The 13,954-nt window shown below is 42.7% G+C and overlaps 1 protein-coding gene across 6 annotated transcripts in view; it reads right to left on the bottom strand.

Moving 5' to 3' along the window:
• TMCO4 (transmembrane and coiled-coil domains 4) overlaps positions 1–13,954 on the bottom strand; it is a 112,004-nt gene that overhangs the window by 79,055 nt on the left and 18,995 nt on the right. For all 6 annotated transcript variants that reach the window (XM_072609118.1, XM_072609116.1, XM_072609117.1 and 3 more), the window contains 3 exons: positions 6,366–6,498; positions 2,731–2,828; positions 1,049–1,192 (listed from right to left, as the gene is read on the bottom strand). In XM_072609118.1, the coding sequence (XP_072465219.1) occupies positions 1,049–1,192; positions 2,731–2,828; positions 6,366–6,498 (375 nt within the window). The remainder of the gene's footprint in view (positions 1–1,048; positions 1,193–2,730; positions 2,829–6,365; positions 6,499–13,954) is intronic.

The following is a 13,954-nucleotide window of genomic DNA, read 5'->3' on the forward strand; positions in this document are numbered from 1 at the left end:
ATAAGCCTCTGGTTCCCAGGGTTTCCCTGCCTCCTGTCTTCCAACAGGGACTGACTTCATTTAAGCAATGAGGACAACTGACCATGAGTCACATTTGGTCTTGTAATGCTATACTGTCATACTCTTATAGTTTGAAAGTTGGAAGGGACCTTGAACAAATGAGGAAAGTGAGCCCCAGAGAGGTTAACTGATTTGTCCAGGGTTATACTGGTAGTAAATGGCAGAGATGGAGTTTGAACCCTGGCCCCTTGATTCAAAATCAGCATTCCTTCCACTATACCACATACATTTATCTGAACTGGCATTTGATGACAAGAGATCTTGTGATTGGGGTGTGAGCTTGAAAGCAGTGAGACTGTATGATTCATTTCAGAATGACCACCACGTTGAACAATCGACGCAACAAAATCCCAATAGAATGACCTGGTGCCATCTTATGACCTAGGGGGAAACTTCATCATTGCCAACAGCTGGCCCTGGAGGAATGTAGCTTCTTGTTCATATAGCCGTTTCCTTGGATCTCCTTGGGGAGGATAGCCTTGAGAGGGGGCCACGCATAGCTACAGAACATGCTAGAGGTATTGTAGGATAGTAATCACGGTCACCCTCCTCTAAAGTTTGCAAAGCAATTTATAAATATTATCTCATTTGCTTCTTACAACAACTTTGGGAGGTAGGTGCTATTATTAACCCCATTTTACCGATGAGGAAACTGAGGCTGGCAGGGGTTAAGTGACTTGCCCAGGGTCAGGCAGCTTCTAAGTGTCTGAGGCTGAATTTGAACTCAGGTCTTCCTGACTATAGGCCCAATCCTCCATCTTCAGGCCCCACCTAGTTATTTTTCTTATTAGCATCTCTAAAATCCTGGGGACAAGTCACTTCTTCTCTAGGAAGTTCAGTTTCCTCATCTACAAAATGGGGATACAGATCCTTTCTGCTCTGTCCTTAAGGTACTTAGGGCTCTTGGGAGGGGAGATGCTTTGTAATCACAAACCACTGCAGAAATACCAGCTGTAGTCAGGATGGGAGATTAGTTTCTCAGCCTTACCTGTCAGACCAGCTCCTGCAGCTCCAAAGAGGGAGGTTATGACCGCAATGCCTGCCACAGAGCCCAAAGCAGCAGCACCTGTGGTGCCAATGATAGCGGCTGCTCCGGCAGCCATGAAGGGGGCAGCCAGACCACCTGTCACCCCTACAAGAAAAACAGAAAAGGATTCAACTTGGAGCCTTTATTCACCTCCCCAGTGACCTTCCACATGGGAATTCTGTCCGAGGTCACAGGCTCCCTTTATGTATGGTTAGTGCCCTGAAGTCAGGGACTGCTGATTTTGCATATAATAATAATTAATAATAATAGCTAGCATTTATAAAACACTTACTATGTGCCAGGCACTGTGATGAGTGCTTTACCATTATTATGTCATTTGATAATCACAGCTCTGGGAGGTAGGGGCTATTATTATCCCCATTTTACAGATGAGGGAAGTGAAGTAAACAGAGGTTAAGTGATTTGCTGAGGTTCATACAGCTAGTAAGTGTCTGAGGCTAGCTTTGAACTCAGGTCTTCCTGACTCCAGGCTCAGTACTGAACCATCTAGTTTTTTCTATCCTAAACGCTAAATAAGTGCTTTTTCATTCATTTGAAAATACGAAACTGATAAAGAGGCTATTATAATAACCTGGTTAAGAAGCACAAGGATCTGACCCAGGATAATTATAGAGAAAGCAGAAAAGAGGGTCAGGATAAAACATTACTATACCATGCATATTTATTGCTATGAGATCTGTATCCCAAAGAGATTAAGGAAAGAAGAAAAGGACCTATATATATGAAAATATTGATAGCAGCTCTTTTGGGGTGGCAAAAAATTGGAAATTGAGGAGACCCTCATCAACTGGGGAATGGCTGAACAAGCTGTGTGGCATAAGAATGTGGTAGAATATCATTGTGCTGAAAGAAATGATGAAGGGGAAGGCTTCCAAAAAACCTGAGAAGACTCCTCTGAACTGATGCAAACTGAAATGAACACAACCAGAACAATTTACAAAGTAGCAATCATATGGATACAGTAACAACAAAAGACAAACAGCTTTGAAAGACTTAGAAACTCTGATCAATGCAATGACCAATCACAATTCGAAAAGAGTCAGAATGAAACCTGCTATCCACCTCCTGATGGAGAGATAATAGACTGGAGGTTTGGGGTGGGATGCGGAGGGAAATGTTTTTTGTGTGTATACACACACACACATATATGTATATATAGAGAGGCAGACAGATAATTTGGGAATTTGTTTTGCTTGACTACGCACATTTGTTACAAAAGTTTTCTTTTCCTTTCTTTCATTTTCAATTAGAGGGTTAGAGAGAGAAAATAAATGCTTACTAATTGGAAAATAAAATAAAATCTAAAAATACAAAATGAAAACAAAAGGCTAAAAAAAAAGAGACGAATGTGAGTTAGAAAGAATGGGCCCTGGCACCCACTTGGCTGGGTGTGAGGGTGGGGTTTGAGGCCAAGGGGCTCAAGCAGAGGTGGCCCTAAGGTTATGAGCCTGGGGGAGTGAGAGAAGAGTTCCCTTCACTGCTGAGGTTCTAGATCATAAGGCCAGCCAAATTTCAACCTGCCCTTTCCCTTCAGACTCCAGGCAATCTTTTCAGTCTTGGCAGTACTGATTAGATTAGGGACTTTCTGGACCATGCCCCAAAGCCTCAGAGGTAGTCCTTACCTATTGCTGTCCCGCCTCCAACAGTGGCCAGGCCAATTAGGAGATAACGTTTCCATTTCTTCCTATTTTCTCTCTTTTTTCTTAAAGCTTCTGCAGCTCTGGGAGCAGGAAATGGAGGGGAGGAAGAAAGATCTGTGAGAGCAGTCCTCATGCTTCACATTCCCAGATTCACCCACAATGCTGGGCCAATTATCCATCATGCAAGGCTTAATGACAAGAAACACCACGGATCATCATTGATATTAAAGGGCTGAGAAGCTGAATGGGACACAACGTTCAGTAAGTGCTTATACTTACCCTATTGGTCCATCCTAACTGGACTGCAATTTGAATAATGAAAAAAAGCACAAAAGGTTTTTAAAAATAGATGTACTGGGAACATCAGTGAATACACCCTGCAATCTTCTCTGTTCTCTCTCATTTCCCCTTCTCCCCACCATCCCCAACCCAGAGTATCACAAACCAAGGTCTTTCAGAAATATTCTGAAGATGGATAAAAAGGGCACTCAAAACTTTGCCTGCCCATGGCAGAATCTTTCAGACTTGATTAGAATTAGAAATTAGTATTAGAAATCTAGTATTAGAAATTAGAAAAGGAGAGAATGGCAAAACCATAGGAGGTGAAACATTGGGTCACTAGATGGTATGGTAAAGAGTGCTGAACTTGGAATTAGAAATCTGGCGTTCAAATCCTGCCTCAGACACTTCCTAGTTGTGTGATGCCCCTCCCCCCTTCCCCCCCCCCCCCAGATAAGTCCCTTAACCTCACTTTGCTCACCTGTAATATAATGAATAATCATAGCATCTGCCTCTCTGTTTCAAGGATCAGATGTGATCATATACATGAAGTGATTTGCAAACCTTAAAGTGTTCTAAAGATACTAAAGACAATCATTATTATTTTAGCACCATCAGTCTGTATACCATTGTACAGCTTACAAAGCACTTTCTTTACTAACATCCTGGGAAGTAGGTAGTACAGGTATCATTGCCCACACATTACAGATGGAGAAACAAGCTCAGAAAAAGCACATGGCTAATAAATGCCACACTAAGGACGCAAGTCTGTTTCCCTATATCCACCTTACTGTTGGCTGCCCAATCATGAAACTAAAAGCTCTCTCCTTCCTTCCCCCTTTGTCGTATGGCAAATACCTGTGGGGTATTGTGAATCCAAAGCTCATGGTTTTAAGCCCAGATGCAGAGATGACCCCCAAACCTTTCCCTCCCTTGGCTTTCCAGAGCAGGCTGACTTAAAGAACTTATCAGAGGAAAAGACATGAGGTCCAAGGGAAGGGGCTGGGGCACCCTGCCTTGTATACTAGTCTTCCAGGGGTGATTATTTATGGTGAACTGATTAGATACACTGGAAGTCTGGCACCTGATACACCTACAGCTCTGATTAAGTCAGTGACCTGTATGCACTCTCCACAACTACCCAGGGAAGTAGGGTCAATGTTCATCCTCCTCTATCTACAGAGAGACACAAGGGAGCCTTGAAGCAGGCAAATGATATGTCATTCAATCTGTAGTAGCTATAGTAGTAGTAGTGACAGTGGTAGCTGTAGTAGTGCTAGTGACAATGTTGGCAATAGTGGTAGTGATAGTGATAATGGTGGCAGTAATAGTAGCAGTAGTAATAGCAGGGGTAGTTGTAGTAATATCAGACACCTTAAAATTTACAAAGATCTTCACGCAGGAACGTAGTAGGACCACAGTTTTAGATGGGAAGGGGTCTCAGCAGTAATCTAGTCCAACCCCTTTGTCTTACAGATGGGTAAATAGAGGGAAGTGACCTGGCCAGGGTCAGTCAACCAATCCATCAACAGGTATTTCATAAGCCTTGGTAAAGTGCCAGGCATTGTTCTATGGGCACTGGGGATACAGAGTACAAAAAAATGAAACAACCTCTTTTTGCAAGGAGCTTCCATCCTAGTGGAGGAGACAAGTCCATGTCCAGTCCCCATTCAGCATAAACATAAAGTGAGTAAATACAAGGTAGTTGAATACAAGGTAGTTTGAGAGAGAGGGCTGGGAAAGGCTTCTGGTAGAAGATGGTGCTGGAGCTTCCTCATAAGGAAGAGAGGGCCTAAGTGAGCTGGAGCTGAGGAGGGGGAGTCCCCACATCTCCATCATGTCCTTTGGGCATCACAATAGTCCTTCGTATTCCAGTACCTGGCACATATTCAGTGCTTAATACAGGCATGTAGATAGCTCTAAATGTATGCATCTTATGTCTCATCATTACTAAAAGTAATACATTGCTTATTAATATGTAAAACTATATATTAATATTAATATAAGACATTAATATTTCTTTTTTATTAATTGTAGGATCATGGGTAAGCTCCTTTCCCTCTCTGAGCCTCAATATCCCCCTCAGTAAAAAGACTGAATTGGACTAAATGATCCTCAAGATTCCTTAGAGGCTCTGCCTTCTCCAGGCTGGGAAGGTAGGGAGCGAACCTTGGTTCCAATCCCAGCTCCTTGGCTGGATGATTTAAGAGGCAAGCCTTGGGGGAAAGGCTTGATAGTCAGCCAGTCCACCCGCAAAGCGTGTTCTCTTAGAGAAGGAAAGGCTGGGAAAAACCTCATTGTGTGTGACTATTACAACCAACTGGTGGAGGACAGTCCTCCAATCCAAGCAGAAATGAGCTAAACTTGGGAAAACAAAAAAACCAAAAATGGCCCAGAGCCAGGTAGCTCTGATAGGGTGAACTTGGAGTCAGCCAGACCTGAGTTCAAATTCCACCTCCAACACTTAATTAGCTGTGTGACCATTGGCCATTCATTTCATCTCTCTGATTGGTTCTGTCGTCTGTAAAATGGGGGACGCGAAGTCTGTAGTACAAACTTAGTTCACAGTTACAAAACTCAAATGAGATCTTTACAAACTTTAAAGCCCCATATGAATGCTAGTAAATGCCAATGAAGGCTCTATAAGTACGCTATGATCATCATCATTTAACAAATTTTTTTCAGTTTAAAAAATAATTCTCTCCCTCTCATTTCTCTCTTGTCCCATTAGAGAAAAAAACAAAACTGTGCAAATACGTATAGTTAAATAAAACAAATTCTTGCATACAACACATACAAAACATCCTAGCATTCTAGTGATGACCCCCCCCCAGAATCATCCAGAGAATGTTTACAGTGCTGTGTGAGCTCCGACAAAGCACATAACCTCTTTGTGTCCTGAGGGGACTCTCTGAGACCCAAAGATGCAGTGAAGGTGCTGCTCTGCATTTATAGAGGATCCTCTATAAATGGAATCACAGGTTCAGTCCCATCCCGTTCCTGTATGTGTTTAACAAGGCAGGGATAGGTGTGATCTATTTTTAAAAATGATTTACAGTTAAAATGGTTAAATTTTTAAAATGGTAAAATGGTAAAATTAAAATGGCCATATTGTAAAAATGGTAAAAATATGATAAAGTAAAAGTTTTGTTCATTAAAAAGGTTAGTTGCAGTTAACTAAAAAAAATCTTCTCACTTGGGAACACATCGTGTGGTCCTTACAACACTCCTGGCAGGAAGGTGTTAAAAGGGGCCATAATACCCATTTTACAAGTGAAAAAATTGGGACCCATTCCCTGAGAATGGATTTTCCTGAAAAGTTACAAATGCCAGCTTACTCAGATTCTTCTTCCTGCTTTTCCTTCAGGCTCTCCAGCAACATCTCTTCCAGGTTCTCCACCTCCTCTGGGGGTATTTTCAGCAGCCAGGTGACATGGCATACAAGTACCCTGGCCCGAGCATCATAGGAGCCTTCGGGTGGAACAGAAATGTGGGGCATTAAGAAAGTGCTTTTACCGGATTATTGCCAAGAGTCAAAATAGCTCCTACTTCCAGAGCACTTCAAGGGATACAATATAAAGTCTTTTCCTTACCATGACCATGTGAGATAGAGAATGTGGGGGATTTGTCATCCCTATTTTACAGATGGGAATATTGAGACCCAAGGAAATGAGGAGATTCACCTATAATCACTCTAGAAAAGGTCAGAGCCAGGAATCAGACCCATGGCTTTTGATTCCCAGTCCTGTGGTTCTTATACTGTGCTACCAGGCCATGAGTATTAATAATGACTTAAATTTCTGTGGTTCCTTTTAAGACTTACAAGGCATTTCCCTTATGGAAATAAGTCCTCTAAGGTTATCTTGTATCCACTCTGCATGGATCAGTCCAGGAAAGGCTGTAGATAGGGTACTAGATTAGGAGTCAGAAAGTCTCAAATTCAAATCCTGCCTTTAGATACTTACTAGCTGTGATCTTGTGCCAATCATTTAACTGCTGTCTGCCTCAGTTTCCTCATATGTAGAATGGGTTACCAATAGTACCTACCTCTCCAAGGTTGTTGTGAGAATCAAATAAGTAGTTGTTAAATGAGGGTGTAAAAGACTCTGCAAAAGCTTAAAGTGTTACATGCATGAGAGCTACTATAAACCTCTTTTTAATGTCCATTTACATGGGTCTTTCCCATTAGAAAGTAAGCTCCCCTAGGGTAGGGACTTTTGGCTTTTCCTTTCTATCCCCAGAGATTAACTTGGTAGAGGACTCATAGATACTGTTAAGGTACGCATTTGTTGATTAACAGGTTGATAAGTATTATCAGGGGTGGTTAGGTGGGGCCATAGTTTGGAGAGTACCAGGTCTGGAGTCAGGAAGACTTGAGCTGAAATCCAGCTGTGTGACCCTGGGCAAGTCACTTCACTCTGTTTGCCTCAGTTTCCTTATCTGTAAAATGAGCTGGAGAAGAAAATCGCAAACTCCTCCAGTATCTCTGCCCAGAAAGGCCCCAAAGGGATCACAGACAATCGCAAACAACTCAACAATAATGAATATTACCATTTCTCAGATGAGAAAACAGGGTCATTGAATGATCACAGCATTATAGACCTCAAGCTGGGAGGGTCCTCAGAAGCCATCAAGTCTAGTCTCTGCACTTTACATATGAGGAAACTGAGGCCCTAGAAGGTTAGGTGATTTGCCCAGGGCTGCTCAGGTAGCAAGCATCAAAATTGAGATTTGAACTCAGTTCCCCTGATTACAGAGTCAAATGATTTTTCTACCAACTAGTCCAAGGTCACAAAGCTAGCATGTGGCACAGCCAGGATTCAGTCTAGATTGCCTCAGTTTCTCCATCTGTAAAATGAAGGGGTGGTCTTTTTCAGCTCTAGTTCTATGATCCTTCCCCCCTCTGTAAACCTGATGGCCTAAAAATGAGATGGAGATGGTACGTTCTCCTGCACTGTGCCTAGTAAAAGAGAAATGAAACCTGGGAAAGTATGAAATAACACGGGTGAGAAGTGGAAGAGGATTATGAGGGAGAAGATGGAGACCCCTGTCCACTCCTCTTGTCTGGGTGGTGATTGGAGGGGGCCAAGTTCCTTGAGAACAGGAACCACATTTTTTTTTCCTTTCTTTGTATCCCTATCACTAAACACAGAGCCTGACGTGTAATAGATACTTCATAAGCTCTAGTGCACTGAATGACGAGGGTTCCAGAGATGGGGGTCTCTGGTGATGGTACGAGAGCCCAGTCCTGTGGATGAATGGGATAAAGAATAAGGGAAGACATTGGCCAGGGCATGTTGAACGGCAGGCCATGGAAAAGGAAATGCTGGGATGGTTGGGAGGGTCCCAAGACACCTTAACTCTAAGAGAATAGGGACTTTAAGAAACCATGGGGAGTGTCCATGATCTATACTCAGTCCCATTGGAAGTTACTAGTTAATATTTCTTGTTCAAAGAACCCACATTTTTATAGGACCCAGAGATACACAAAATGTTTTCCTCACCCAGCTGGGCAGTATAAATATTCTTATCCCCATTTATAAAGAGAGACTGTGTGCCATAATACTCTGGCACAGCAAGAGGAGAGGTGAAGATTGTCCATCCCGAGGCTGGACGAAGGTTAGCAAGGGTTCCTGTTTCCTCTCCAGCAGCCCTGCCTGGATGAGTGAGGTTCAGGAGGAAAGCCTGAATAAGGTAAACAGGGCAGAAAAGAAAGAGGACCACTGACGAGGCTGAAAGACTTGCGTCTACTCCTTGGTTTTGCTCCCTCGCCCAGGCACACCCTTTTCAGGCCTCCCCAGACCTGTATTAATCAGCCCGAAACTAGCTGAGTGGCTACGTGCAGAGCGTCAGACCACTGGACCCTGCCTGTTGAGGTCAGCCTCAACAGCTCCTTTGGAGTAAACAGCTGGTATCAGAAGCAGGAGATAATCAGTGCTAATTGGATTCAAACAGCCTTTGGCAGCTGTCATTAATCGATGAGAATTATAAATAGCCTTTATTACAGGTATCATTGATCAAGGTTGTGGTGACTAAGGTTGTGGAATATTGGCCAAGATGCAGACCATTGATTAAGATTTTCCAAGGGCCTCTGAGGTGGCAAGACACTGGGATATCAGCCCCAAAGTTAACGCTGCATATGCTCCAACGTTGGGGTGGGCTGCCTTGGGAAGCAATTGTCATGACAGCAACACTAATATCTAATATTTATATTGCATGCTAATGTTATCTCATTAGTTCCTTATAACAGCTCTGGGAGGTAGATGCTTTGATTATCCCCAATTTACTGATGAGGAAACCAAGGCAGAGGTTAGGTGACTTACTCAAAGTCACACAGCTAGTATCTGAAACCAGACTGGAGCTCAGGTCTTCCTGACTCCAAGTCTATCTGATGTACCATCTAACCACCCAAAAAGGTGCCTCTCATACTGCCAATCCTAAGAAGGAGGGGAGAGCTGAGAACATTTAGGACTTACTGCAAACACACACAAAAAAATCAGGGCTTTGGGTAGACAGTGGTCATTTTAAGGGATTGGGGGAAAAACTGGCAACTGGAGACAACCCAGGAGGACAGTGGGTGCCTACTGCCTTAGTGTGCCTACTGCCTTAGTGTGCCTAATCAATCAGTAAACATTTATAAGTGCCTATGTGCCAGGCACTGTGTATAGCCAGAGTGTTGTGTTCAGCTCTGGGCACCAACCACAGTTGAGGAAGGACATGGATAGAATGTAGAATGTTCCTAGGAGTTTCTGTGCTGGGCCACACATTTCTAGTTTCTTCAGTTGGTCCCAGAGTTATAGACTGAAAGCTGGAAGGAGCTTGGCAGCTACCTGTCCAACCCCTTCTTTTGAAGATGAGGCAACTAAGGACCAGAGAGATCCAGGAACTGGCCTGAGGTCATACTGATGGTCTCAGGTTCAAGTTACATGAGATTCTGGATTTGGAGGGCCTGGGTTCCAATTCCACTTGCCACCTGTGTGACAGGTCAGTTATGTAAGATCCATTTTCTCAACTGTAAGATTAGAATATTGGACTAGATGGGCCTTGAGGAACCTTTCAGCTCTGGATCAATGATCACTGAGGAGGTTTAGCATAGCAAAGTGAACTCTCACCTGGGGACTGTTTCATGATTGTCTTTGTACTGCTTTCACTGAGCTTAGCACCTGACCCAGAGTAGGTGCTTAATAAATTCTTACTGATTGATAGACTGGCTGATATGTTGGCTTGTATTCAAGAAAAGATCGTCACATGTGGAAGAGGAAATATGTCTGTGGGGATAGTGTAGAGGGGATTCTAGTTGGGTAGGGGTTGAAGCAGGGGTTGGGGAACCTGTAGCCTCCAGACCACAAGTGGCTTTCTAGGTCCTGGGGTCCGGCCTTTTGACTGGTCCAAATTTTACAATCCTTTTATTAAGGGAATTTGTTCTGTGAAGTTTGGTTTCAGTCAAAGGGCTGCACTTGAGGGCCTAGAAGGTCACAGGTTCCTCACTCCTGGGTTAGACTAATTGGCCTCTGTCATTTCTCCCAACTCTGAAGTGCTAATTCTAAAGATCTTAGAGATAATTGAGATTAATCTGTTAATCTGGAGTCTGTGAACTTGTTTTGAAAATATTTTAAATATTTTAATTAATTTTATTAATATTTTGAAAACCGTATTTCAATAGAATTGCTTTTCGTTCTAATCCAATGGGTTTTATTTTGTGCATTTAACATTATTTCAAGAATGGGCATGGAAATGCCACAGGGATTCGGGGCACAAAACGGGTTAAGAGACACAGAAAGGGGTAAGGGTCAAAGCAGGAGAGTGTCTTGGAATTCCAGTCAAGCCAGAGTTCACTTAGAAATACATCTTAAATAAGCCTGTGCAATCAAAGGGTTAGAGAGGTATTGTGCTGGGGCAGGAAAAGCATGAGCCCAGATAGGTCATCTTAGCTTTATGGACTTCAGCTCCCTTATCTGTTAAATGAGGATAATAATGTTAGTACCACCTAACTTTATAAACCAGCCTCAGAAATAAGAGCTGGGTTACCGAGGGCATCTGAAAAGAGCAAACTTCCTTCCAGATGCGGGAAGACACACGTGTGCGTCTCCAGTTCTACTGTCTGAACTCCGACCTCCTTTGTGGCTGCTAAACATGCACTACATGCTACTGTGCAGGTCACCAGGCCCTCTGTTTTGTCACCTTGATTTTATTTTTCACGTATTAATGTATTTTGCAATCAAAGTCTTCCTTTCTTCTCTTATTTCCCTCTCCCCTCTAAGCCCACTGAGAAAGTTACAACATTGAGTAAAACAAATTCCCGCATTGACCACATGAAAAAAAAATCTCAATCTGCCCCTTGAATCCATCAGTAGATGGGGCAGCAACATTATGAGTCCTTTGGAATTATAGCTGGTTACTGTGTTGACCAGAGTTGCTAAGTCTTCCAAAGTTATTTGTCTTAAAAATACTATTGTTATTGTATGAATTGTGCAGCTCACTTCACTCTGCACCAGCTCCTACAGGTCTTCCCTGGTTTCTCTCCTTCCTCATTGCATACAGCACAATCAGCCCTCCCTCACTCAAAATAAAGTCAAGTGCAAGTCATGTCATTATTTCGCTGATGGCATGGTCTTCTTTGGCAATGAAGGACGAACACACACACAACATGATAGTATTTCATCACATTCATATATCACAATTTGTTCAGCAATTCCTCAACTGATGGGCATCCCCCCTCAGTTTCCAATTCTTTGCCACCACAAAAAAAGCTGCAATGTTTTTATACAATTGGGTCCTTTTTCTTTCTTTTTAAAAATCTCTTTGGACCTAGTCGTTTATTTCTAGGTCAAAGGATATGCATAATTTAACAGCTTTGGGGGCACAAAATGCTTTCCAGAATGGCTGGACTACTTCCCACTTCCACCCAAAGGGCATTAATGTGCTTGTTTTCCTGGGCCCCTCCAGTATTCATTGTTTTTCCTTTTTTTTTTCTTTTGGCCAACTTTGCCCATTTGAGGAACGTGAGGAAGAATTTCAGAGTTGTTTTAGTTTGATTTCCCCTAATTATTAGTAATTTACAGCATCTCTTTATATGGCTATCGATAGCTTGGATGTCTTCCTTGGAAAACTGCCTGTTGATATCCTTTGACCATTTATCAAAAGGAGAATGGCATTGTATCTAACAGATACATCATGCTCACCACTCTCATGACTGCCCTTCTTTTCTCTGTACTTCCCCAGGCCCCAAGGAAATCCACTCCCTCTCAGGAACTTAGTCTAATGTTTAATTGCCCTTCAGGAGGGATTAAAAGAGCAAAGATGCCCCATAACTCATGTGGCTCAAAGTTAAACCCAAGATTGGAAGGGTAGAGCCTTGTCAGGGAATAATTTCAAGCACCTTAGACCTTGAACTTTTAAAGTTATTTAGAGTGAAAGTGAATTCAAAGTCACAGAGATGAAAGGGACCTTAACAGATATTCTGGTCCTTGTTCTGGGGAGGATTTCTAAAAGAACTAGAAGGAAAGTATGCTTACCACCTGAGTGAGGTTATAGAGTTTAGGGGGTCCTTAGAACACAGAATATCAGAGCTGGGAGGGACATAAAATGTTAGAGCTAGAGAGGATAACATGGTACAACGGGAAAGAACACTAAATGTGGAATTGCAATTGGGTTTTCCCAACTGCTCACTACCTGGGTGACCCTGGGCAGTCATTTTTCTTCTGTGGACCTCAGTTTCCTCACTTAAAAAAAGAGAACCTACAGAAGGGACTTTGGTCCTCAGGCTGTGTGAAGATGACCTCTGATGCACCTCAACATTTATTAAGAGGCTACAGTATACATGATCCCTTCCTTCTTAGGTGCTAGGGATGTAAAGACCAGAGTTTCTACCTTCAAGGAGCTTACCTACTATTTAAAACTTCAGACCTTGGGAACACAGAACACTAGAGAGAGAAGGGACTTCGGGGGCTCTCTAGTCCAAGTTACCCATTTCAAAGTTGAAAGCAGATTCTGAGAGGCAAAGGCCATGCCCAAGTCACACGCAGGATTTGTGACCGAGCCAGGAGGAGAATTGAGTTCTACTGATTCTCAGGCCGGTGCTCTTTCTACTCTCCGACACTGCCCCTGGGAGATCCCAGAATGACATCATCTGGGAGCTGGACAGGACCCCAAAAGTCAATACCTAAGCTCAGCTAATACCTGAATAATAACCCCTTCTACTAATAGACAAAAGTCATAATATTTTATAGTATACCAAATACTTTGCATATATTATAGTTTCATTTGGTCCTCACAACAAGCCTGTGAGGTAGGTGCTGTTATTATCCCCATTTTACAGATGAGGAAACCAAGGCAAACAGGGTTAAGTGACTTATCCAGGGTCACACAGCTGACTAGTGTCTCAGGCCCAGCAATCTATTCACCACATCTTGTAGCGGCCCAGGAAATGACTGTTGTTCTAGCACATGCCTTCCTTTCCAATGTCTTTTCTTCTTTTGAAAAATAGGTTCTTATCCATAGCTTTTGTTTTTATATCACTCACATTTCCTATTGTATCCCTACCCCTAAATTTCATTTCTCTTTCACAGCAGAAACATTTAATAAGAAAAATCGTAATATTTTTCTTCCCCCACCCAGTATGTACAAATACACACACCATCAGCACACATGTAGAAGCAATGTGTGGAGGGCAAAGTAGAGATCAAGACCTAGAGACCAGGTAGGCAGCGAGAGTGCTGGGCCTGGAGTCTGAGTTCAAATCTGGCCTCCTTTACTAGCTGTGTGACCCTGGGCAAGTCACTTAACCTCTAGTGGCCGGCCTCAGTTTTTCCCCAACTGTAAAATGAGAATTTTAATAGAATATCTCCTCGATCTGTTGTAAGGATCAAATGAGATAATACGTGTGGAATGCCTGACACATAGTAGGTGCTTAATAAATGCTTGTTCT

This window comes from Notamacropus eugenii, chromosome 5 (genome assembly GCF_028372415.1).
Source record: "Notamacropus eugenii isolate mMacEug1 chromosome 5, mMacEug1.pri_v2, whole genome shotgun sequence".
Taxonomy (NCBI): domain Eukaryota; kingdom Metazoa; phylum Chordata; class Mammalia; order Diprotodontia; family Macropodidae; genus Notamacropus; species Notamacropus eugenii.